Here is a 25,074-nt window from a genome sequence, read left to right as displayed (position 1 = left end):
TACAGGTTATTGTCCATTGTTCTCTGCAGAGATTGAGCAAGTGAACTGCTGTTACATGAGCTACAAGCTAAAATCCTTAACTCATAACCCTTTCCCCTGCATGTAGAACTCATGGCTTTTTCTAAATTCAGTCTGGCAAAAGATGCCATATTCCAAAATTACTTTTTGATAAAAGATCAGTCATTCATTTTTTTTTTTAATCTGACATTGTGAAAGGTCAACATCTAGGCACCACTTCTATTCATATTTTGATCAAATTTGCTGAAATAGACAAAAGTAAAAATAAAATTGACATGGACTGTTGAAATAAATGTTAATGTAATAAAACCTACAACCAGTAACTATACAAAACATTTAATATCTAACAGAGGCAAATTTTTATCCATTTGTAGTAGGAATTTGGTATTATAGATCCCCTTAAAAAAAAAAAATACTAAATAGCCTTGTGTGAGTAGAGTGGGTAACAGGGGAACTATAATCCACTACATACTCAACAGTTATGATCCATTATATGCAAGATAACACCAAACATCATTTTTAACATTCACATCCAAATGCTGTAAAGTATCAAAATGCAATCCGGATGCAGCAGTGGTCACCAAAAAGAAGTATTCCAGTAAATGTTTATTGACAAAAATGCAATGAATAGAGTTCTGCCAGGCTTAGCTTAATGACAACCAAACAAAATCATGAGACGAGAATTACATTGTGTGATGGTGCTGGCAAAACACTCAAACATTAGTGAGACATAATAATGAAACGCTATCTAATGTTGAAAAAAGAAAATCCCACCCAAACCATCTCTTTCTTCCTTATTAGTCAAAACAATCCCAAATGAAAAAGACAAAACAAGACGAGTGTACAGTCTTGCTACTTTTTGGTTGTCTTGCGGATCAGCGCCATTCTCTGAAATGAAAACAAAAAGTAGTTAAGCCCACTGTACATGTTGTACAATTAATTAATAAATGAATATCCTAATATACCCAACAGAAACAAAGCCTTCTATTGCTCACCTGTTTGTGAGCCTCTGTGGTGCAAGCCTTCTTGAACGGCCGGATCTCATCTGAGCCATAACCAGGAATCCACATGTTCCACTGGCGCTCTGAGGAAAGCAATGCACAACGTCAGCAGGACACAGGCTGTATGCAGTACTCCTTTAATTATAACAAGTGAATGTGCTAAAAGGGCCATAACTTCATTGCAAAGTAACTTAATCTGTCATTATAGTGTCATACTGGCAAGATCTAACTTCCATCTCATTTGCAAAAATTGTTAATGGTGTTATCGGGGTTATAAATCAAATAATTTCAACTTGGGCAACTGCCTTGATTACACTTCCAATGGGACAGTCTGTGTGTACTTTAAACTGGACACAGTAAAGCACGGTTGCCAATTTTCCTCCCAAACTATACTGTCTATAAAGCTTTCTAAATGTTTGCAGTCCCTAAAGGAGATGAGCACAAATAACTTTCACTCGGGGGGGGGGAAAAACACATTTTTTTGGCATAACATTTTCAAATCTCTTTTTTTTGTATTTTCTCTACAGCACATGGGTCCATGAATGCCTCCCATTAAGATGCCCTTTTTGTAAAATCCAAAAACATTCAATTGGCTCCCTTTAATTCTCACAGATGTCAGTAAATTTCATATTGGAACATGACTGCCATTATTGTTCAAAGTAACACATTGGGTAAAAAGAAATGAATGATTCACACATCAAACTGACATGATGTATGTGTAAGTTCCCAAACCATTTCTGAAAGCAATCCCTCTCCACCGTAAATACAGGTCGTCCATCACATGTATTCCTGAGATCTTTTTTTTTTTGTGACCCATGGAGACACGCAACTCACCCATGTGAAAATATTCAGCGTTATAACCTGTAAACTTACCAAGATGTAATTGAACATCCTTCACCTCCAAGGTGTTGGACTTACGATGGCGAGCCAGTTGACAGGCCGCTGTCACTACGCTCTCTATGAAGTCATCTGCAATTTGTAGGAGCATCTGAGAAGAGACAAACATTTTGAAAACAATCAATCATGGTCGGTAAAAGGAAAGCAAATTTCCATGGCGGCTGGACCAATCCCTTATATTTCAGCTCACACCATTTTTCATGCAGCCAGGCTTTCAATAGAATAAGATTTCCAAATGATGGATGTGGCAGTGGGTTAAAGAAGCTAAAGCGCAACAACAACCTGCAAGATGCAAGTGATATAATCTCACACCAAAAAGTCCACTGCTGCTTATGATTACACTTTTAGAAAATTGTTACAGCAGAATTATTTTAAATTGGCAATCAAAACCACTGACTGACCTCCTCAACATCCTCATCCAGCTGCTCATTTGGATCAATCTCTCTCACCAGATCCTGCAGCTTCTTCTTACTGAGCACCTGGAGAGAAAGAAGATGTATCCATTCACTCAGTTACAAAAGAGTACAGGTGTGCCCATGTGTATAGTAGTCTAATAATAATAATAATAATAAATAAAAAAAACTTTCATAGAAATGCAGCACAACGTGCTTTACAAAAGGCAAAATAATTTGAATCTAAATATAAAAATGACAAGGCACCCATGAGTTTTTTTGTCTTCATTAAAACTCAAAACAGGTTATGGGGCTGAAACATAATACTGAGCATGTGTAAAGACATAAAATTGTTATGCCAAATATAATACGGTTCCAAAACAACAACTTTAATCGGTCACTCTTAATTGTTTGCAGGGGAAATGAATAAGACAGATTTCACAGTGGGACGGTCTCACACTTTAGGTAGCTCTCGCAATGAGGAGTTAGTACTTATTACCAAATAATTAATTGTGAATGTCATAAAGACTAACCAGCAAACGTTTGGTCTGGTAGGAAACTGCACAACCTGGGCTATGGTATCAAACGTTTACAAAATATCAACATGAATATTAAATATATGTAACTGTTCAAGTAATTACTTTTTAATCGCATAACTTTGAAGCCCATATATAAATGTGACAGACCTGAGATCCCTCTGGACTACTTCTGCCAGCAGGGCCAGGGGTCCCGACCTTCACTGCTGTTGCGGTGCTGTTAGCCATGCTGGTGGCCCCAGGAAGAGTGGAAGGACTCTGGAGTTTCACAAGAGGCAAAACTGGCTGTGCCGGTATGTGTCAGAGTCCTGAGTTACAGTCCAAGATTGGCACGGATGTGACAGATTATCGTTGACAGGGACTACCTCCGATTATCTGGGGGAAAAAGTGAGGATGCAGCTAACGTTACACAAGTTAGCATCACAGAAGCAATGTTTTTTTCCAGTTCTAGTAAAGATTGTCTGCTCTATTTCTGTTACATTTTACTATATTGTGGTGTATATTATTTAATTTTCCGTTTTTGCCTCCCAATTTTATTTAACAGTTTTAATATTTTTCCTCATATAAAACACTTTGTAACGTTGAACGGAAGTATATAGCTCGTTAACTATCATTATTATTACCATTAACCGTAGCTGACGTTAAAAAACCCAGAAACTAGCTAAACCGTTCCAACACTGCTGTAGGATATAGTTAACGTTAACGTTACTCAAATATTGACAAATAGCAATATAACACATTCGTTAAATAATAAGACCTCACATGTATGTATTAAGAGACTGTGCAGCTTCGACAAACAAAGCAATACAGTTGCTAACATAACATTATGTGCTAAAAACAATAGCTGCTATCAAGCTTTGAATTTAGCCTGACAGGCTAACATTAGCTGCTAATCTAGCGGTGGAGGTTTATACACGGTGCATCCTAAAATTACGCGTTAAATTGACAATTTACCCAAATAATCAAACACTATCTGTCCATGTTTCGGCGTCGTTGCGACGACAATGAGTGAGTTTGATGCCGTTTGGTCCTCAAATTGCCTCGGCACAGCTAGAAAAATGAGCGAGGTTATCTTTCACTACTTCCGCTTTGTTTATGTCTATTTCCTGTGGACACATATCGCCTCTACTCTGCAACCTGCTGGATGTTTTGTGGAACGACACCAGGAATCAACACATTGGCAATATTAACATCGTGAAGTTGTGAATTCAATACACAGAGGCTTATTTTAGTAGTAATAATGATATTAATAATAATGAGAATAATAATAATAATAGTAACTAAAAACACATATTTAAAAGATAATGGCAATCCAGCATGTTCATAAAGTCAAGACGATTTTAAGAAGTTAAATGTTGTTTTTCTGGTAACTAATCACAATGCAATCAAATGTTTAAACTACTAACATTTATGAAACTATTATATGGAATGACATGCTCAGTAAGACATCTCACAGCCAGTTAACGTTAATATTTTTTGAAAGTATTTGATACAGCCCAACCACCTTGCGACTGGAACGATATTGTTTTTTTATTTATTAATGTGCTTTATTCTTCCTAATAAAATCAGAGGAAGTCGTTAAAACCCTTAGCAGCGATGGTCATTTACATACTTAAAGTTAAGACATAAATAGATAATAGGCCTACAGTAAATATTAATAACATTATAATAATAATTATAATAATTGTAATATATGCTTGGCTATTTAGATACATACATACTGTATATTAGAAAAATATTTGCTCCCATTTTTTTATGATTTCTGAAACATAATTTATTAGGATTCACATTTTTAACAAATATGCAGCAACACATCTAGCCCTAACTGAAAGTGGAAACAGTAACATGTCGCTCAGTTAGCCTAAAGATGACTCTGTAACATTAAGTCTGCGTCCAGCAAACGATCTCTGACACTGTTTGAGAGACTGAATCTCTTTCGATTCCGCGGCCTTTGCAGTTTGAGGTAATAGCGAATCAATCAAAGGTCAAAACCAATGAAGCGAAACATGTTTGCTTGTTCGGCATAACGTTTCACAACGGAACATTGCGAGGATTTGCGGTATTTTCTATGTCGAGACTTTTATCAACTCCTGCGGAATATCATCAGAAAAGAAAACCCTCAATAACAAGCTCAGACTTGTTGACCTCAGAGACTAATGACGCACTAAATTTGATTATCGGACCAACAGCAGTTCCTTATTTCCCGTTCACATAAACAGTATTTCAGGCGTGAATTCTCCTCAGAAGGGAGTCATACGAAACACAGACATAATATAACAAGGCTTATTGAGCAATTCGATTTTGGCAATATAATGTTTTGGATGGTTAGTTTTTTGGTGCTTTCAGAATGTCAGACAATCCTTCTGAGCCTATGCTTCCTGAAAACATAAGCCACACCTACACCTACTGATAAATAAATACTGAGCCAACTTTCATTTCAGATTAGACGCTTCAAAGGAAAGTGCGCACCAATTTTTCGAAATACTGAAAAGGTCTCTCCGCAGTCATGAAAGTCCTTCTACTTGCTGCAGTGGTCGCTCTGATTCATGGCAGTTATGGTAAATAGATTATGTCATGTACTCTCATACAATGTTCTTAATTATTTAATGATATCGCTTTAATGATATTGGTTTAATCTTCCAGTGTGATTCTGTTTTTTTCTCTTTCAAAAATAGGCCATATTTATACAGTTACTTTTGGGAGTTTTTCTGTCTCTATGTGTGTGTGTGTGTGTGTCTGTCTGTGTGTGCGTGCTAGCGTGTGTTACTGTTTGTCTGCTCGCCTGTTTGTTACTGAGTGCTTATGTCCTCTAGAGACGAGACTTTATTTTCTCTTCTGTCACACTGATGGGTTTTCCCATGGTGGCTCACACTCAAACAGGAAATGTTTGGGGAATTATCAAGGGACTGACGAGAAGTACAATTAAATATTTTGTGTCTAGACGTACTGTTTACAGAGACCTGTGAAAAACTAATGTAAACTGTTTTGTTGTGCAAAGATTATTTCCTGAGGTGAAAAGAAAAGAAAAAGTTAAAGCCTCTGATGTTACATGCATCAGTAAAGTGGAAGAACCTGTTGCTGGTCATGTGGTCATGGTGACTTTAAAAGTTGACACTTTTCCCACAGGAGCCTGAAACAAATGTCAGGAAGAGGAAGTGATTGTTTTCACAGTGTTGGCCAGAATAGCAACTAGATCCCTAGCGAGGCCCCTGTCTATTCATGTTATGATCAATAACCTGCATGTGTAATCTCTGTCCACATACAGCCACTTTGCTCATTAAAGGGCCAACCCAGCCCGTTCTGCAAGGAGAGGAATTCACTCTGGAGTGTCTGTACTCAGACTCTGAGCTCAACATCAGCCAGGTCCATTTCGAGGTCTTCTCCAAGGTAATCCAAATGGGTCTATGGGTTTTAAAGGATATGGATTTAATACCTTTTGAAATTTGGAAAAAAGATTGATCATTTCATTGTTTTTTTTTACACACAGGCTGATACTGTACATAACAAAAGAAGTGCAGTCGTAGAATTTATAGCCCAAACTTATTTGCAATTGGTTGTCCATATATGGGCATTCAACTGCTCTATGTAAATATCACATCATTGAGCAGCCGGCTTCTCTGGGGTTCAGCACAGTGGCGAATTTTACAAAGACATGAAATACATTAATATGATAACTCTTCAAAGTAATGTGTGATTATTCAAAATAAATCTGTCACAGTAGGTTTTCAGTAGTGTGTTTGTGAAGTAAACAAAAAAACGTAATAAAGCTTATTAAAACTCTTTATTTCCCTTCACCAGCACATGCAGAGCTGGACTACAGTTTGGGAGCGATCTGGGGAGCAGTCTTGGGAGCGATCTTGGGAGCGATCTTGGTGCTTTGCTGGAGTCCGCTCAATGGAAGTTGCGCGGACTGCAGAACGTCTCCTGCTGGACATCTCCCGTGCAGGAAGTTTCAATGAGGGACCCTACCGCTGTGTGTCCAACAATGAAAATGTGACCGCCCCACACAACTCCTCCCAGCCGCTGGCCGTCAAAGTTCATTGTGAGTGCTTGGTTGTTAATGGGTTGGAGCTGTCTGCTAAAAGTCTGTGGAACAATGAGTCTGTGATACTGTATTTGCCTTTTCTGTGTCCTGTAAAGGTCATAGAGATTTCTGCAGGAATCTGACAAAAATCTAGTTAAAAATGGATCTTGCAAAAAAGACACACAGCTTCTGTGTTTCACTTTCCAACAAGGAACTGCGCAGCATTGCTGAGAATACTGACATTATACTGACAAAGAAGGAAGTATAAAAAACACCATTGGTTAACAGTGTACGCGAGATGACGGAACACAGAGACTCTGAAACCTTGCAATTTCCGTCTTATTTCCCACCAGCAGGAAGTAAACACAATTTTTCAGATATGGACTGAGCTTTCTTCACAGTGAGGGATAGAAAACACATGAATAGTTAATAAGACAAGACATATCTATGCAATGCAGCTGCAGAGGGTGTACAACAAAACAACTGCAAAAAGTACAGATCCAGTGAAAGCCTTGTATTGCTATGATAGGTTGACTACAGTTGTTCAACGTATTTTTCACTCCAAGCAAACAAACAGGCATTCTCCTGGCAGGGGGTTTGAAGCTATCAGTGTAGGACACACAGTTGCATGAAACTGCGTCCAAGGCGTAGCTATAGTCAGATTATCAGTGTCCTCTATCTTCTCAGTGGCCATCAAATCGACCGTAATGCTGTTTGATAGGCTCCTCAGCCTCATGGGGGGAATCAATAGGAGGTAAAGATTAGGAGGAGAAAGAAGCCAAGAGCTGGATGGACGTGGGCCATCTATTGAGATGGAATATGGGTCATTATTCACAACACTGCCTCTCTAAAGACTTCAATAAGATGAAGCCTATTATCATTAATATTGATTGCTTGGTACCACTGGGAGGTATTCATACTTGAGCCTATACAAATAGATATACTCAAAAGGTCCGAGTGTTTAGCAACTACTGACGCTGCAAACACGGGTTCAGTCACATCCCAAACTCTTGAAGAGGCAGCTTCAGCATACATGACATTTTCTTGCTTTATTAATGCTCGATCTTTCCCTCCTTATTCCCCCTGGGTTGTAGACATGGGGGAGCTGTCACTGTCCAGGGAAGGCTACACCAGCTACCTGGGTGTCCCACAGGAGCTGAAGGTGCGTCTCGGGGATGATGTGGTGGTGAAGTGCTCTGCCAGCTCATCAGAGGAGCCGATTTACTCCTGGAATAAAGACGTGAGAAAGCCTTTATGATTGTGCATAGTGTCAATGTTCTCATTATGCTTTTGGAAACTTGTCATTCTCTCTCCAGCTCCCTCCCTCCACTTTCAACGTGACCTCTTTATTTCTCTCCTGTCGTGTTCCAGTCTCTCTAGGTTGCTCTTTCTCTCTGGGCTTTGCTCAAAGCATTCTTTTAATTTTCTGTCCTCCGCTAACACTGTCAAGAGTTTCTCAAGCCACTTGTTTCCCCTCAGCTGTCGTATTACCATCCCCTCGTCTGAAGAAGTGCTCGGTATTTAAGTGACCGGTTGGCTTAGGCCCACCGCTCGCTGGGGATTGCAGCTTGCCCACTTATAGAGGATTAATAGTTTAATGAGGTCTAGACAAGAGCCGGTCAACCTGAAAACAATTATGTGGATAGATTTCTAATGATTTTTTTTGTGTTTGGTTAACCAGTATTGAATTATTCAACTGAGCTCTTCGCTGAGCTAAGAAACCCTCGCCCGAGGGAAATTAAGACGTCTGTGTGTAAAATGCGAAAGTGACAATAGGCATGTAGAATAAGAAGTTGATGAGCTGAGAGATACACTGGGCCCTTGTGGTGAGAAAGAGGTAATACACTTTAAGGTGTCATCAAAATCAACACTACTGCCACCAACAACTCACAGGTTGTAATGAAGCCACGCAACCATGAAGCTATCTTGGGAACAGGCAGACATAATTGCCAAGTTCCTCTTTTGTTATTCTTTAAGATAAGTCAGCCCAAGGTTAATATGCTTGTTAAAGGGTCACTGCTAATCCGGGTTTTAAATGGGCTTACAAGTCCAAATCCAATTCAGTGGACATTCTATACTGCTAATACTGTTTGTATTCCATATGATTGTATGTTGTGCTTTAGTTTTTTGCCATTATTTGTTGGGTATACAGCACTGTCAGTTTGATGAATAATTATTATTATTATTGTCAGCATGACTGACAGGTCCATCACTGTGTGGAGTTGGAAATCATTAAGGGCACCAGCACTCATGATTCACCTGTCGATCTATTTGTGCGCCATTTACATAAGTCACAAGACGTTTGAAAAAGAAATGAAACAAGGAAACAACAAGATGGAGTGTTTGTATTTGTGTGTGTGTGTGTGTGTGTGTGTGTGTGTGTGTGTGTGTGTGTGTGTGTGTGTGTGTGTGTGTGTGAGTGTAAGCTTACAGTAAGTATGACAGTATTGGATTTGAGGCAGAAATCGGCATCAAAATGGCCCACTTTGACAGACAGCCGCCGTGGGCATATTGGCCACCGGTAATGACAGCAGGACAGAGGCAGAAACGGGCCACTGCTTTGGGAGCCAGTGGATTTGCATACAAAATGCTGCTTTGGCCAGACCTGGCCTTTATGGGAAATCCTCTTAATTCCGATCCATTCAAATTGAAATGGACTTTCTTGGCAGGAGCTGCAGCTCCCAGGAGCCAAATCATTTGCATGGTGTAATGTCTTTTTTTCTTTTTCTTTACCCACCCTTTCATGTTCGTTTGTTTTCCAAACCTTGTGTTTGGCCTATTATTTGTTTCCTCCCATGTCGGCTCAATCTCATAATAGCGCTTCTATTTTTGTGTCAACAATTCATCCCGTTCCCCCGCCATCTCATTATGTGTTGTGTTAACAGTCTGTTATTGCGGCATTATTCTTTGCGGATGATGGTGTTATCTGGGTTATTGACTTGTGTCGATGTGTGTTCATTCATTGGGATTACCACTCAGGTAAATACACTTCATTTGGGAATTTGGGGACTGTTCTCTGAGGGCCGTGCACCAGCCGATATTTCTTTCTTTCTGACTGTGCCACGCTGCCATTGGCAGTTTCTCTCTTTCTCCCTTTCTTGTTCTATTTCATTCTCTTTCTGTCCTTCTTTCACTTGCACAAATCAGCCAAAATAACACTTTCTCCCTTTTTTCTTTCTTTCTCTCTTTTACGCTCATCATGTCTGACGGTCTCCGTTTCTCTCGCTGTCTCCCTCTTTTGCCAACTAGCATCGTCTATTCTCCATCTTTTTATGCTCTCAGCACAATTTGAATATGTAGGAGTTTGTCGATTCTCTCAGGACTGGCAAACAATCCAGCCAATTTTGTTTCTTCTACTTTCCCTCTCCTACGCTCTCTTGTGTATTCTCCATCTTTCACTCTCAGGGTAACGACTGGATCCTGCCTTCTTCTACACTGACGCTGAGGAAGATGACAGCAATGGATGAAGGACAGTACACTTGCATGGCCGTGCATCCCTCTGTTGAGTCACTAAGCAAGAAACGCAGCTTCAGCATCACCGTGCTGTCGGGTAAGAAAAGCCTTTAGATCTAACTGGACAAGTCCTGTTGTCCTTTATACTGACTGAGTGTAGAGCTGTCGTTTCCCGCTTCCTGTATGGGTTTTCTTTGTAACTGTTCAGCTGCCAACAGCCTCTAAGCAAAATCAAAAAAACATTGTGTTCAACTTCTCTCTCTCTCTCTCTCTCTCTCTCTCTCTCTCTCTCTCTCTTTCTCTCTTTTCCGCTTGAATGTGACCAGATAGATTTTTGTGCAGTCGTGACATCAAGAGCATATGCAGAAGTTCTCATTGTTGTGCAACCTTTAAAGCCGCACACTTCTAAAGAACTACAGGGTTGAGGTTACATTTATCTGCACGCAAAAATGATAATAAAAGTAGCAAAAAGACTTTGATTAGGCCTGTCACAATAACAAATTTTGCTGGACGATAAATTGCCCCAGAAATTATCGCGATAAACAATGATTTTGTTGTTCTGAGATAATTTTTAATCTAATATAATGATAATGGCTTAATAATGTAGGTACACCTTTTCAAAGATCAATCAACTTTTATTTTAAATATCCACAGTAAATGAACAAAACAACCAAAAACTATGAATAAAACGATTGAAAACAAACAAGCATGCAAATGGAAATTATTGCAGCCGGAAAAATGACCAAGCCCATTTTTATTTATAATGCAATTAATTGATTTATTGCATATTGCAACAGGCCTAACTGTGACGCTGTAATAAAGAGAGGTGAAGACATGTATGAAAACACCTCGCTTTAAAAATGGTGACAAAGAAGTCTCACATTTAATTACCTTTAAAATGTCAAATAGAAATAGCTAAGATAATAGGGGACTTTAATAGTTAGTTAGAAATACTTATCAGTCCCCAGAAACTGAAATGTACTGATTGTGCTCCAGTTATTGTTTGTTGCAAATGATGTTGTATTGTCTTCTGAGATTTACTTGCACCCATGGGATAATGATGGGATGATACAAATTAGTGAGTCTGCAGACACTCCTTGATTAGAAGTCTGGCTGTCTGTTAGCTTTTGTAGGTGGATATCTACAAAGTGACATTTTTTTCTTTGTCTGAATGACTGACAAACTGTCTTATTTCCCATGAAGCGTGAAAGTTGTATTCAAGTGGAGAACTAATTTCATTACAACATTATAGCTAATCCAATTCACGGCACTTCATCTGTCTTCATCAACTCTATCAGTGACCTGTGAGATGACTGCACTGTGCTAATGCACTCCAGTTTTTAAACACTGTCCTCTCACCCTGTAGGATTCAAAAGTCTGGTGATATCAATCGTTGAATTTATGCAACCTCTAAAAATCCAATTAAACCAATGCATGTTATTTATTATGGTAGAGTTGTCTTATTACTTCATCAATTGACTCATTGGTCACTGCGCTCCACAGTGTCTCCAGTATTTTCTTCGAAGCACTTGTAGTAATTAAAAGGGAATCATTTTGAAATGCTGGAATGATGTTAGTGCAAATGTTTTATATAATTTGTTAATCTATGCACATGAAGGGAATAATTCTGATTTTAAAATTATAAAAGGCAGACTTCTTGACATCCGGTGCTGTGTAAGGCAGCATGGCCCTCTGAACTTTTCTTCCACAAATAAATAAACAAACAAACAAACAGGAGGTCGGCTTTAGACGCGTGGCCTGGAAGAGGGAAGCTCGTAGCTTTGCTGATCTCTGAGTCTGTGTGATGCATGCTTCCCTTCATGGCTGACTGATCTGTCCCACAGAGGATGCCGCCTGGTACGAGTCTAGTAATGGCCGTCTCATCTTGATGACCTCGGCGGCGGGTGTCTCTCTCTTTGTGTTCATCCTCTCCGTGAGTGTATTCCTGTGCCGCAGGGCTAAGCAGACCAAGACCAGCAAGGGACCCATGTAAGAAACCAGTGTTTGAGTGTTTGTGTCTGCCCCTCGTTCATAATAAGCAATTGCTTTTCTTGTTATCTTGATCTTTATTTTAAATTCAAAATGTAATGGATAACATGCCTCTGAATGTGTAATGTGTGTGTGTCTGTGTGATTGTTTGATTTCTTTACTGCTCTTTGTCCACACTCACCTTCCTATTTTCTCTAGCTCAGCCTCGGTCTCCCCTGCAGTTTAACTTTATATTATGGATATTGTTATTGCTGCAATATTTCATTCTGTCTGTGTGTAGGTGTATGTAGGTGTATTTGTATGTGTGTGTGTGTGTGTGTGTGTGTGTGTGCCCACCTTTATATACCTCACACTATGTGTGTGTTATGTATGCCAAGTGATCTTCAGAAAACCTTTCCACATGTGCAGATGCACATGTGGTTTTTTATGTTTTAAAAGGTATTATCCACATTGAATATTAAAGTCAATCTCAGCAGGTCTCACCTACTTGACCCCACCCTTGACTTCTTCCATGCTCCCCCCTCTCCCAAGTGTCGCCACACACTTCTAAAAAACCCTGAGCTAAAGGCACCAGTTTTAATTCTGCAATAGTATATCAAGTATGAAAAAGGCTACAGAAGTGAAAAGAACAGTAGCAGGAGTCCCATGTAAAACCACTGCTGACAGCATGTTAATGTGAACTGTGACCATATGCAGCTTTGCTCATTAACTTCTATTCAATATGGGCTTAAAAGAGCCTTTTTTCAAAGGGCATCATTTCCTAAGGAGCCTGCTTCATACATGATTTCTGTGTCTTTGTGGTGGCGTAGATAAAGTTAAGTCATTGAATGTGTGCCTGAGCATGTGTGCACACAAAAGAGAGACAGAGAGCTAAAGGGAGAAAAATGGACTTTCACATCAACAGCCAGGCGTGGCTCAAATCGTTCGCTTCTAGTCTATAATTTCCTCTCTTATACTTTTCTAGTGCCTACTGGGAGGTCGATATATGGATAATAATTCTCCTCTGTCTTTCCTTTTCTTTTTTTCTCTCTCCAGTGATGACCGATCTCAGAAAAAGCCCATCTACAAAGCCAGTGTGGAGTCCCTGCCCTCCACCTGCGCAGACAAACAACCTCTGGTTTGACTGCCCAGGTAGGTGGAAGGATGAAGAGTAGGGAGGAAGATGGAGCGAAAGATGAAGACGATGGAGTGGGTGGCCAGAAAATGAGTGATGGCATAGAAGGGATATTTAAAGAGGAAGGTGTGGTAGAGGGTTATGGATGGTCACATTGGGGGAGGAGAGGGGGAGGAAGGGAGGTAAGAAGGGCATTTGGAGACTGTAGGGAAGGGAGATCAAAATCAGAAACAAGCTGGGTGTGAAAAAACTGAAGGGCAAATGATCATTTTAGAGACACAGAGGCTGCTCTGCTTGTGGGTGTAGGCTTCTGTTATTCAAAAAGGTGGGCAATTTTCTCTTCATTTATTCTGCAGGGTGAAAAATGGTGAGCTACATTCTATGAAACGATGGGAAATTAGTCAGTTGTTCTGTAAGAGCTGTAAGGACTCCACATTCAATTCGCTCTCTTTTACAAACATAATTACTCAGCTGCGTATTATATACATATTACATATTATATTATGAATGAGCCATTTAGGCCAAGGTTTTCCTTTGCTGATTTCTTTCCCTTTTCAGCCTCAGAAAGAAGGTTGTTATAATCTCTTAATCTCGACAGCTCCTAAAGCATGTTGCACTCTTACTATGTAATTCACTGTACTTTGGATTTCTTTGACATTAAATGGATTTCAGAAAATAATATTTGCTGTACTCCTGTGTGACATTGATTTTGGTCCATTTTAGAGATACAAAAGAGGTCGGGGAGTATTGACAACATGGTGAAAGCTAGACATGCTTGCTCGCTTGGCCGCACATCTTCTCCCACCCAGCGCCATCCCAGGCTTGCATCAGCTTGTTTACCAACTTACTCTGAAGCAATGACCTTTACTGAAAGTATTGTGCCTGTGCATGCTTGTTTCTCGCTATCTGCCTGGAGGCACAAAAGCAGTCAGTTCAGCTCACAAACACATGCATGAACTAAAAAGCTCACACTTACAAAGTGAAAATAATAGTAAAGTCCATCCATTACAGGAGCAGGGAGGGTCAGCCACTGCTAGTTCTACTTCAATATGAACTAGATTTAGTCTATTCTGATTCCTCCAAAATTAAACACCATGGACTACAACTTCATCTTTTTAATTTTCTCCTCTGTTGCTTCGTAACCCTTAACGCCACAGCACCATCGCTTATTACCATAACCGTGGTAATAATGCAGAGAATTTCATTACGCTTGTCTGTTGAAGTTATGTTGGGTTTTATGTGGTTTTATTATCGTGTGTGGTTGACCGTAGGCCGTCGTTAATAATGGGCGAAGCGGCAGTTCAACAATGACACTCCATTAACAGGTGCATGCACCACAGAGCACAGCCAGGATAATGTTATTAAACTGATTATTCAAGGCCCCTGTACAGCTTGTCTCTGCTGCAACCATTCTTTGTCTAGCATTTTACAGACTCCTTGTATTTCTTTTCCAGCTCTACAAACTTCTGCTTACATTATGTCTTAAGCCATGCCCAGGACCAAAGTGAAAACAGATGGGGCGACTTTAAGCAAAACAGACTTTTCAAAAATCTTGAAATGCGAAAATGCCAGAGAGCACCATCCTGTTTTGGCCTTTGAGTCGGTCATGAGTGAAGAGCTGTGTGCTCCCTAGTGAGCTTTGGTCCTGGGGCTTCAACCGGTCGGCCAGAAAAGACAAGATTATGTATCAGGAATTTCACAGAGTGGTAGCTGTCCCTGAGGTACATGGCTCTGGTCTGGGGTGAGAGTAGTGTGGTTTACAATGACATATTGACCCCTGATAGTGCCTTATGGACAAACCACCGTACAACAGCTTAGGGCGCTGCAGGAGCTGGGCAGAGAATACAAAGCAGCCTACATGTATTGTCTGGTGCAAGCAGGGTCCTGACAGGACAAGGATGCGCATCTGTGACATTAAAGTCTGGCAGCTTCTTTTCTTGTGTCGACCGTTAGTCTGCAAACGTCCAGACAGCCCTCAGTACACTGACCTACAAGTAAAGGGGACTTATAGCGAACATGACACCTCATTGACTAATGCAACAAAGTGCCAGGCATTCGTAACTGGATGCCATCGCCCAGTGATGTTCTTGTCACGGTCACCTGGTTTTCTGTGTGCATCGTGCATATGTTGTGTCAAATGGCTGAAAATGAAGGAGTGGAGTTCGCTGGAGAAGCAGGTGTTTTCCACTCATTACTTCCTGACAATGCCCCATCTGGTGCGGGGGAGCTGCTGCCACGACTCCCTGCCAACTGGGGAGCAAACACTCGCAGAGAGGCTGACAGGGAAAAATGGGATGGGAGTCTGGGAATGAGTTGGGCAGATACTATCCTCGCCAAAACAACAAGGTTAACATTTGTGTTGAGAAAGAAAATCACAGAGGGGTAGAGAGCCTGAAGCTGAGAATTTCACACAGATCTACGCAAAAAGAGGTCAGAGAGGAGGGGAGAGTTCAAAGCAACTTTATGGAAGCCAAGAGTAGAAATATTAATATTGATGCTTTGATGCATTACTGCTTGTTTGAACTTCTCTGACAGTTTGAACCAAAGTGACCAAAGTGTCAGGATTCGTGTCAGATGAGAGAGAGAGAGAGAGAGAGGGAGAGAGAGAGATGAGAGAGAGATGTAAGCAGATTTGAGACCCATGACGTGCTATCCCGAAAGTTACCTAAAGAGAGCGCCAAAGATGGTTTTAAAAAAGATGCCTCCAGGCCTTGGATGCTACAAGCCCACGGTATAACACTAGATTAGGAGGGGAAAAAAGAGAGGTGGAAAGAGAAACAATTTTCATAATGGAGCTGCGCTCTCTGACTGGAAAACACAATTATGGGCAGACTGTGGCCACAGCATGAGGGCAAAGTTAAAGAGCCATTTTAGCGGGACCTAATAGGCCCTGACTACAGATGAGCAGCAACACGGTTCGTCCGGAGCACAAGTTGTCATTGTAAACGGTGATTTTGCAGTTGCACATATTCTTATTTGGCAGTGAGTCGATATATAAATAACCTTTCCTCCAGGTTTGATCACCAAACCCTCAATTATCATTTACATATACAATTAATCTTACAGAAAATCATCAGTTTTATTTCACAATGTCAGCCTTGAAATGTGGGAATAGGTGAGTCCACCTGATTACTGACATGCGGATGAATTAGCACATAACACGTTCTGACTTGAGGACAGGCCTTGAATAATCGTCTGTAACATTAGTCTTCATACAATAAACATTTGGGCCATTTTTTTTCATCTTAATCATTGTGCCACACATCATTTTATGTCCGTGGAACTGAATTGGAAATCAACTGGTTGTTTGCGTCGGAATAAGAATGTTGGTTATCAATCACATTTAGAGCGAATTGATTTCAATTAATTGGAAGCCGCACCCCTTCTTCCCTCCCTCTCTCCTCTTATAAAGGCGATTTCTTTTCCAAGCCCAGCCCCTCTTTCTCGTCCGCACACCCCTCCACCTGCTACTGCTCTCTGCAATTGGTCGGAGAGACACACAGGCCCGCCCTCCTGGCACGACTTTAAATATATTTACAATGTAAATTAAGCTGGAAAAACCTGCCAAGCGAACATTTTCAGGCATTACGAGGGAGGGAAAGTGGTTGTGTGTGTGTGAGAGGGAGCACTACTATGTAAAGACCTGCCACGATACGCACTGAGCACTTGGCAAAACACACACTCGCCCACGCGCAGTCGGCACGCACGCGCACTCACACACGTTCACAGACGCCGAAGGAGCTGTCGGAGAGTGAACCTGCGGGTTCATGTCACTCTGATTTCTCCAAGGAAGAGGAATACTGAGGAAGAGATCAGAGGGGAATATCAGCGACAGCGATGGCTTTCGCGACCGTGTGGAACTACTGCGTCCCTCTCACCATCTTCGCCGTCGCCTGCCTGGTGCGCACTGGTAAGACTCGGAACGAGAGAGTGAATGAGGGTGATGGGAATGAGAAGAGTGGTAAGCCGACTCGATGTGTTGTGGCTTTTCCGTGCAAGTTTCCCTAAGTACTCCAAGAATAATCTGAATAACGCTTAAACATGCACTGGGTTTATTCTGACTTGTCAGGCATGGCAAGGGGTAGGACGCGCTCACGGCGGGACAAGAACACGTGCAGTTATGCCAGTTTACAATCATGCTGCGGACTAGTGTTAGTATTCACTACGTGGTAATTAGAATCAAAGCCCATTGCGCAGGTCTGGGCCACATCCTCCTGCTATTTGGGTATGAGTCATTGTGTTGACCACTTCTCGGAACGGTTAGGCTGGAAAGGAAAGAACCCACAACACATCACAGTGAAAACAAAAGTGAAATGTTCAAGCTTACTGTCACTTTTTGCCCACGCAGAATTGTTTTATGAAATCTTTCCATGCTTCGTTGACCCGCGTGCATCAAGGGATTTTGATTATTTCCTCAAGATTGTCTTTGGGATTCTTTGTATCATAGCTGCTGCGTGAGACGGGACCAGATCCCCGGGAGACGTAACAGCCATAAATGTGAGCTCCGATTGAATATTCAGACAGCCACATGAGAGCTCATAACAAATGCCCGCAGTAGCTAGACATGTTTCACACACACACACACACACACACACACACACACCAGACCCAGCAGTAGTGTTGTTACTGGTTTATATTCTGCAGCAGTGTGAGGCTCTGAAAGGACCTTTGAGACCTGACCTTATCAGGTACAATAACATCGAACAATCAATTGCAAATCCTGTAGTGTCACCTGCAGTGCCTTTGTTGCTTTTACTCTCCCCACTGGACCATCTCAGTCTGGGATGGTCCTGCATTGCCCCCTTATATGCACAACATTATTCATGATGACTGCCCTATAACAAGTGCATCTGCTGCAAAAATAGGGATTTTGGATTAGGCTCAATTATCACTCTGAGCAACTTTAGCCTTATGGTATTTTGTGCCATCTGCTTGGATTTGGTAAAATACAGACTCATAACACAGGTTATTAAATTCCACCCAAAGCTTGCTGCAATTCTGACTGAGCAAGAATGGCAACGAGTGCACACAGATGTTTCCTCATTGGTTTGTGTAGTGTGGTTGTTGTGCTCCATGAGGCTTTTGTTGACGTTGTCCTGAGGTATTGGAAGGGTTAAGTGCAAGGTTAGACACTGTCACAGTCAGACCTGTGCTATGCTGTTTTGATTATGTCTCTTTTACATAGGGAGCGCTACATTGCTCCATAGCCATTTTTCTGGCTGCACTGATACCAACCTCCTGGCCAGCCCATGGCCTGTGTATTGATTTCTTCCTTTGTGTGTGTGTTTGTCTGTGTGTGTGTGTGTGTGTCTGTGGATCTATTTGTATGTCTGCTCCTGTAGCAGTTGAGTGTTGATTTTGCATAAGCGTGTAGGCGTTTGTATGTCAGTCTAGCTGGAGTACTGTGTATGAGATTTGTATGCGTGTTTCTGGGCGTCCATTTTTGAACGTGTGTGTGTGTGTTTGTGTTTGTGTGTGTTGCATACAGTGCCGGGGTTTTGCCTGAGCTCTAGGCAACCTCTGCTGGGGGCTGCTCACTGATCACTGTCATTAATCTAGCCACTGACAGGGGCAGAGAGAGACAGGGGGCCGGGGGTGGAGGGGTGTTACAGGCAGGGGGTGGATGGAGGAAGGAGGGAGGGAGAGAAGGAAGTGTAGGGATGTTTTTTTTTCTGAACACCCTGTGCAGATGCACATATACTTTGCACGTGTACAAAAAATCTGTATTTATGATAACAAATCAGCATGCCTTGGCCATTTTTCCTCCACAGAGCCAAACCTAATCTAGTGGAAAAGAAAAAGGAAAAAAGAGGTGGGAGGGGATGGGGGTTTGGGGTTGTTATTATGCCAGGATAGATATGGACAGATTGATTGGGCAGATAAGACGGATGAGCAGACAGATAGATTGAGAGGATGCTGTGAAGATGGCGAGGCTGGAAGACTTGGCCCTTCTTTGAAGAATGAAGGAGAGACAGAGGGATTGAAAGATGGAGGGAGCAAGAAAGGCAGAAAAAAGCGAGTGAGAGAGGAAGACTGGGTGAAGGAAGGCAGAAAGACTTCACAGTGTGTCTGACGGGCAGGCCTGAGGGACACACACACACACACACACACACACACACACACACACACACACACACACACACAAACAGAGTCAGCAATGTGTGTTTATGCACTGAGTGCATGGCTTTGTGGGGGTGGCTGATCCACAGTTGCTGTGGGCCAAACTTAAACCCCACGTACAGTAACAAATGCCGCTAGCTCCACCTCTGCTACTTGCCCAACCTTAATCGCTACCACACATTACTCCATCACTTCCATGATTCCCCCTCCTCCCTACTCCCCTCCTATGCCTCCATTACCACCTGCCTTATCGCTGTGTGCATTAAATCCCGTCCATTTGTTTATTTGAATGTGTGCAATGAGAGCCATCCGTTTTGAGCTTGTTTCCCATCATGCTGTTTGGACCTTGGCTGGGGCTCTGGTGGTTGAAAAACAGCAGCAGTTGGACGGACTTGTGGGAGGAGATTTGAATACCAATTATAGCTTGTATATATACACACACACACACACACACACACACACACACACACACACACACAGGCCATGCATAAATCAATGTCGCTGTGAGTCACAGAAGGGAGGCCTGGCGAGTAAAGACAAACATCAAGGGAAACGCTGTACCCACAAAAACAAAAAATGTGGACACGCATGAGAAAATGTATAGGTGCAGAAACACAGGCGAACACCTACACATACACTTTGCCTACAGAAAGGTGTACATAGTGCATAGACTATAGACAACAGATCATCTACAATAGAGTTTCTTTTGAACATAGGAATAGGACTGCTGATGTGAGAGTTTGTCCAAGCCCAGTTGCAGTTGTTGATGCTTGTCAGATGCAGTTTGCATCATGCCACAGTTAAGATTACCTTTTTACTTTCTTCTACATTGCGCAGCACTTGCCATTTCAGCATCTTTCTTTGTTCCCTAATGCAGTGAAAAAGTCTTCACGGTAAGCCAAGTTTTATCCTTTGATCCAAACCTTGGAGGATAATTCACCCTCAAAATAAAATAAACTCGTCGACAGTTTAATTAAAAGAGCGAGACCTCTCTTTCTTGCTCTCTGCCCTGCCATCTGCTGGTTCACAGTGCACATTTGAGATCAGATTGACATCAGATTTCAGTGTTCGCTTCTTTCTTTGTTTCTGTGATTCCCTGTCTTTTGTAGGTCTAAATAATTGGACAAGCTGAACTTGGCAGACGTTGCTGGCATGCCCGTCACCACAAGAGAAGCTGAAATTGGCCTTACAAAAAAAAACCTGCTGCCTGCTGCTGTCGTGCACGGCCCTGTTTGATCAACCAATGCAGTCTTAAAGGGTCCTGACAGGGTGGCCCGTTATCTCAGCTGAGCAACTGCTCACACATAAGCTCCATAAACAAATTGAACTGTCCCCCTTTTTGGGCAAGTCATGACTGGGAGAGTTACGGAGCTTAGTGTGGGCTGGTTTTATTCTCCCCTGGGCTTTTATCGGTCCATTACTCAGAAGCAGAAGAAGTTCCTAGGCTCACTGTTTAGTGCAGGTGATGTATTCTACAGTAATTATCTACTAATCCGCCCCCTAGTCTTCAATGCAATCCAGAACTTGTTTTGAACTGCTGTTGTTTCACACAATGATTGCATCGCAATCCCCTCCAATATTATAGACCAGGTATAGAGGGGATTTTATTTTTACATTGACTTATTAAATAGAAATAAAGGGAAATAAGACATGCCGAGTCATTTTGTTTCTACTGCAAGGACACATTGGATGTGGCCGTTACACTTCCCTCTTCACATCCTGTTTACAGCACTGTGATTCGGTCTATGTCTTGTCCTCATGGAGAAGTTCATGCATAAACAGAATGCATGAGGCTCAATGATTGAAGGGGGCACCCAAAGACACCAATGGACAATTGAAGCCTTAAGTCTCATTTGACCATTTGTTTAATTGTTCATTAGTGAAACTTTCTATCAATCTTATCAGGCCAGGGCTAATGTAGAAACACGCTTTATAGCTGCCACCTCATCTCCTTCCCATTACTATTCCCCAGACAGTTCCGCCTGTGATTATCATAATGGTGATCTATGTCGTCCTTATGTGTCGCACTCTGAGAACAACTGGCATTTCCCCAACTTTGCCGCTGAAAGTTTTTAATGCTGAGTAGGAGGCCAAGGACGTCTCCTCCGTTTGCTGGCATCAGAAGCCTGCCAATCAATCCAACGCTTTTAACTCCATCTGATCTGATTGGCTCAGTATGAAAAGAGAAACGCCCCCCCTGGATGCAGCTTCCCATACACTGACCCCATGTCCCCTGAGCCAGCAGCTTTTCTCCAGCCACTGACCCCTCACGCTGTATATCTGTCTTCGCCAGTGCGAACTCAGTAAACAGCGATTCCCTCCGCACTGCTTCTTGGCACTACACACAAAGGCAGTTGCTATGTTTACTCTTTCAACTGGGCTGCAAGGTGTAATGTTTTAAGCCAGTCAAAGTTGAATTGCGTTCTAGGAAACAGACATTGAAGGAGAGATGGGATCCTGAGTCTGAAAAAACATTAAAACACCCAACGCCAGGGGCTGAACATTCCTTGCTATTGGTGACACAGTTTCCATGACTAAGAGTAAATGTTTATACCTCTTGCTTGGACCTGGGCTTGTTTAACACCCTCCCTTGTTGCAGTGACACCTGTCTCCGAAGCTCCCGCAGGGCCTAGTGCTAACTTTGCCAGACTGTGGCCTCCAGTGGCGCCAGTAACCAAGGTGATTATCCCCACTCAGACGCTGCGATGGAGCCCTCCCCAGCTGTGATTGGATGAGAGAGGCTGATTGAGCTGAAAAGGGCAAGTGCCTAAAATTGAAGAGCTGAAAACTGTGCACTGTGCCATTGCAGAGGCTAATACACATCCCATCTGTAAGACTTGATGTAGAGACAAGAGGAGGGAATGGCTTCTAATGAGGTGTTTGTCCAGGGGTAAGGAGGATCAGTTAAGGACTTAAACCCAGGTGAAACTCTCAAAGCTGGGCACGCAGGTTGCCAACAAGACCCTATTTCCCTTTACCCTTGGGAGGTCTGTGTGCCCAGTGGAGGCTAGCTGATGAGGAGTGACCAGGCTTAGCAGGGGCACCGGGAGACTGATGGGGTCAGAGTGGTAGAGTGAAACAGAGAGGGGGAGAGATGGCTGGTTGCACAGTGTATAAAAGAGTGAAGGAAGGGACCAAGGAAGGGGGGGGAGCACTACAGGCATGCGTCACAGACCAGTGAAGCAGGGAGCAGCAGAGGAGAAAGTCAGGCAGAGAGGAGTCCAACAAACAAGTGAATGATTGCAGGATTTCAGCTCTGAAATGGGAGGGTGTAAAAAAAAAAAAAAAAAAAAAAAAAAAGGAAGAGAGAGCAACCCCTGCTGTGCCGAATGACGGATTTGGAAGGCCAAAAATGTGAGGAAGGAGAGAAGGGGGAGATTAAGAAGGTGGGAACAAAGCTGAAAAATACAGGGTGGTGGTGTGAGAGGAAGAGAAGGAGGAAGGCGAGGAGGAGGACGAGGAGGATGAGGAGGAGATGGATGGTGATACACAGAGATAAAGACAGCGAGAGGGCAAGCACTGTGTAGGTGACCAGACCAGAGAGACGCGGTATCATGATCGATGAGGTCACAGTATGCACACACAAACACTCTCACACCCCCCCACCACACAAACACACACAGACTAAAGCAAACAAGTATTGAAATTATTTTGCAGCAGCTCATGGCCGGCCCTCCCACTTTTAGAGAAGCTGTGCTTCTGCTCGGAGAATTAAACACCCACACACGCACAGGGCTATTCATCTGTCTGCCATTTAGAATCCTGCTTCGTATCATTGCCATTAATAGGTTGGCTTTGATGAGATTGTCGGATGCTGAAAATTGCCAGTCAAAGCAGTGCACTATCTACTGGGAAATCTGATGGAGGTTTTGTGAAGGCGGACACAACAATGCTGAAGAGGTCTCGGATGACTTTTCTATCATAGAAAACTCTCAAAATGTCTCTCCCACTAGTGGCAAATTCATTTGAACTATGACCACGTCTTCCATCAATAAAGTGCTATTGTCAGTTGCAGTAACCTGGGTAAGGACATATTTTTTCTGTTTTTATTCAAGTGTAATCTGACCTGATAAGCTCGTACTGATGAGTTTAAAGCATTTTGAGACATTTGAAGTTGGGAGATACATAAAAGGGCTGTTTACCTAATGTTAAAAAGCTAAATGCTATCACTAAGTGAAAGATAAGTGATAACAGCAGCTGCCAATGGATCAAACTCAGATTGGCCAACTCGATTCTGGACAAATGCCAAGTGCTTTTTGACACAGCTACTGACGAAAAAAAATAAATCTACTGCAGCTTTGGCGATACTTCCCAGACACACCTCCATTCTCTCTGCCACTTGTCTCTATCTGGCTTTCGCTTTTTCTCAGGTCTGAGACAAGAGCTTCAACATCAGGACTAGTAAGCTTTGATCCACTTCATTAGCAAACCGACAACAACCATTAATTATAGGGAATTAATTAGCGGCACATGAAAACAATCCTCAAGAAGTCGGCCGCTCTCAAAGACCCCCAAGCGCTTTTAGGAAGGAGAGTGAGAAAAAGAAAGCAATGGACAAACGAAAGAAAAAAAGTAATAAAATGAGTGGGAATAAGCCTGCGGTCATGCTTAATGTGCTGGGGCGAGATTCACCGCAATGATTTGCCCAGCTCTTTTGAGATTCATAAGGTCATCAATTCATGCTCTGCTTTTCAGCAGGGCAAAACAAAAGTGAGCCTATGCAGTCTTCTGCACTCAAGTAAAGGGAGAAGAAAGAAAGCCGGGCCAGATTAAATTGGTGCTACGATTGTTCTTGCAGAGATTGTTACAGTTGGCAAGGCCACTTAAAAAGTGGCCGAGCACCAACAACCTTGAGGAGAGCTCGGGCTGATTCTCTCCCAGGATTCATTTTCCCCTGTGTCGTTTAAGGGGCATTCAGGTGCACGACTGCTGATTCACCTTATGGCCATTATCAGGTACACCCCGTCTCCCCTCACCTCCCATAGTGCACCAGCAGACTGATGCGGGGCTTTGACTCAAGTCCACAGACGTGTTCCTATCTCCGTGTCCATCTGTCTGCTGAATAATGTTATCATGGACTGCAGAAGGGCCGTGTCTCTCCTCCCTGGCCATTGCAGTAGAGGAATGGAACAGCCGTACACTGTGATATTGAAAAAGTTTGACACAAGCCTTGGGCATTGGGTGCAGTTGCGGAGAAACAGTGGTTCATAGCAACTGCCACCCGCTGGGCCATACTGGTGAACTGAGCTGAGAAGCAGCTTGCAGAGGCCAGTGGGGTTCTGTGGTCGGTACCAAAGTCATTTTTTTGGCTTTTGTGGACTCAGTAGCCATGGACAGCAAGTGGTTTTTGTGTCTGCAATATAGATCCTACAGTTTAGAGAGCCGCAGAGCACACACAGCACGGCACTTTTGCCTCTTGACTGCATATACGGTGACATACTTTATTGCAAGAGAAACTAATAAAAGAAAGCTGTGGGGGGATTTTCTTTCATTCTTGATTATTTTTTGCTTCCCAGGGGCCAAGATGGCT

At 42.4% G+C, this 25,074-nt stretch overlaps 3 protein-coding genes across 4 annotated transcripts in view; 2 read left to right on the top strand and 1 right to left on the bottom strand.

Annotated features, from left to right (window-relative positions):
* Positions 1-605: 605 nt before the first annotated feature.
* Positions 606-3,992, bottom strand: taf12 (TAF12 RNA polymerase II, TATA box binding protein (TBP)-associated factor). The gene is made up of 6 exons (XM_034874891.1): positions 3,799-3,992; positions 2,995-3,219; positions 2,318-2,395; positions 1,893-2,007; positions 1,014-1,102; positions 606-906 (listed from the first exon to the last, which is right to left on the bottom strand). The coding sequence occupies exons 2-6, from the start codon at positions 3,070-3,072 to the stop codon at positions 871-873; spliced, it is 396 nt and encodes a 131-aa protein (XP_034730782.1). The 5' UTR covers positions 3,073-3,219; positions 3,799-3,992; the 3' UTR covers positions 606-870.
* A 1,083-nt stretch (positions 3,993-5,075) lies between these two features.
* si:ch211-79k12.1 (uncharacterized protein LOC568891 homolog) lies at positions 5,076-14,105 on the top strand. 2 transcript variants are annotated; one of them, XM_034874886.1, is made up of 8 exons: positions 5,076-5,402; positions 6,110-6,231; positions 6,643-6,665; positions 6,702-6,886; positions 7,963-8,108; positions 10,274-10,418; positions 12,166-12,310; positions 13,346-14,105. In XM_034874886.1, the coding sequence occupies exons 1-8, from the start codon at positions 5,351-5,353 to the stop codon at positions 13,431-13,433; spliced, it is 906 nt and encodes a 301-aa protein (XP_034730777.1). In that variant the 5' UTR covers positions 5,076-5,350; the 3' UTR covers positions 13,434-14,105. The 2 variants fall into 2 exon arrangements, with proteins under 2 accessions (XP_034730777.1, XP_034730776.1); XM_034874885.1 differs by having other exon boundaries at positions 5,078-5,402; positions 6,643-6,886.
* Positions 14,106-16,977: 2,872 nt separating this feature from the next.
* The window catches only part of cadm4 (cell adhesion molecule 4), a 148,204-nt gene continuing 140,107 nt past the window's right edge, over positions 16,978-25,074 (top strand). Inside the window, exon 1 of the mRNA XM_034874881.1 lies at positions 16,978-17,334. Within this exon, the coding sequence (XP_034730772.1) occupies positions 17,262-17,334 (73 nt within the window). The 5' untranslated portion in view covers positions 16,978-17,261. The remainder of the gene's footprint in view (positions 17,335-25,074) is intronic.

Source organism: Etheostoma cragini, chromosome 6 (genome assembly GCF_013103735.1).
Source record: "Etheostoma cragini isolate CJK2018 chromosome 6, CSU_Ecrag_1.0, whole genome shotgun sequence".
NCBI lineage: Eukaryota > Metazoa > Chordata > Actinopteri > Perciformes > Percidae > Etheostoma > Etheostoma cragini.
The sequence above is the reverse complement of the archived record's forward strand: the minus strand, read 5'-3'. Positions and strand labels throughout refer to the sequence as shown.

Excerpts from the sequence above, each read along its gene's own strand:
- taf12 (XM_034874891.1), bottom strand. The coding sequence starts at position 3,072 with ATGGCTAACAGCACCGCAACAGCAGTGAAGGTCGGGACCCCTGGCCCT. Across the intron at positions 2,008-2,317 it reads TGGATGAGGATGTTGAGGAG|ATGCTCCTACAAATTGCAGA; the intron begins GTCAGTCAGTGG and ends GTCTCTTCTCAG. Across the intron at positions 1,103-1,892 it reads GGATGTTCAATTACATCTTG|AGCGCCAGTGGAACATGTGG; the intron begins GTAAGTTTACAG and ends TGCTTTCCTCAG.
- si:ch211-79k12.1 (XM_034874885.1), top strand. The coding sequence starts at position 5,351 with ATGAAAGTCCTTCTACTTGCTGCAGTGGTCGCTCTGATTCATGGCAGT. Across the intron at positions 8,109-10,273 it reads TTTACTCCTGGAATAAAGAC|GGTAACGACTGGATCCTGCC; the intron begins GTGAGAAAGCCT and ends TTTCACTCTCAG. Across the intron at positions 10,419-12,165 it reads CAGCATCACCGTGCTGTCGG|AGGATGCCGCCTGGTACGAG; the intron begins GTAAGAAAAGCC and ends TCTGTCCCACAG.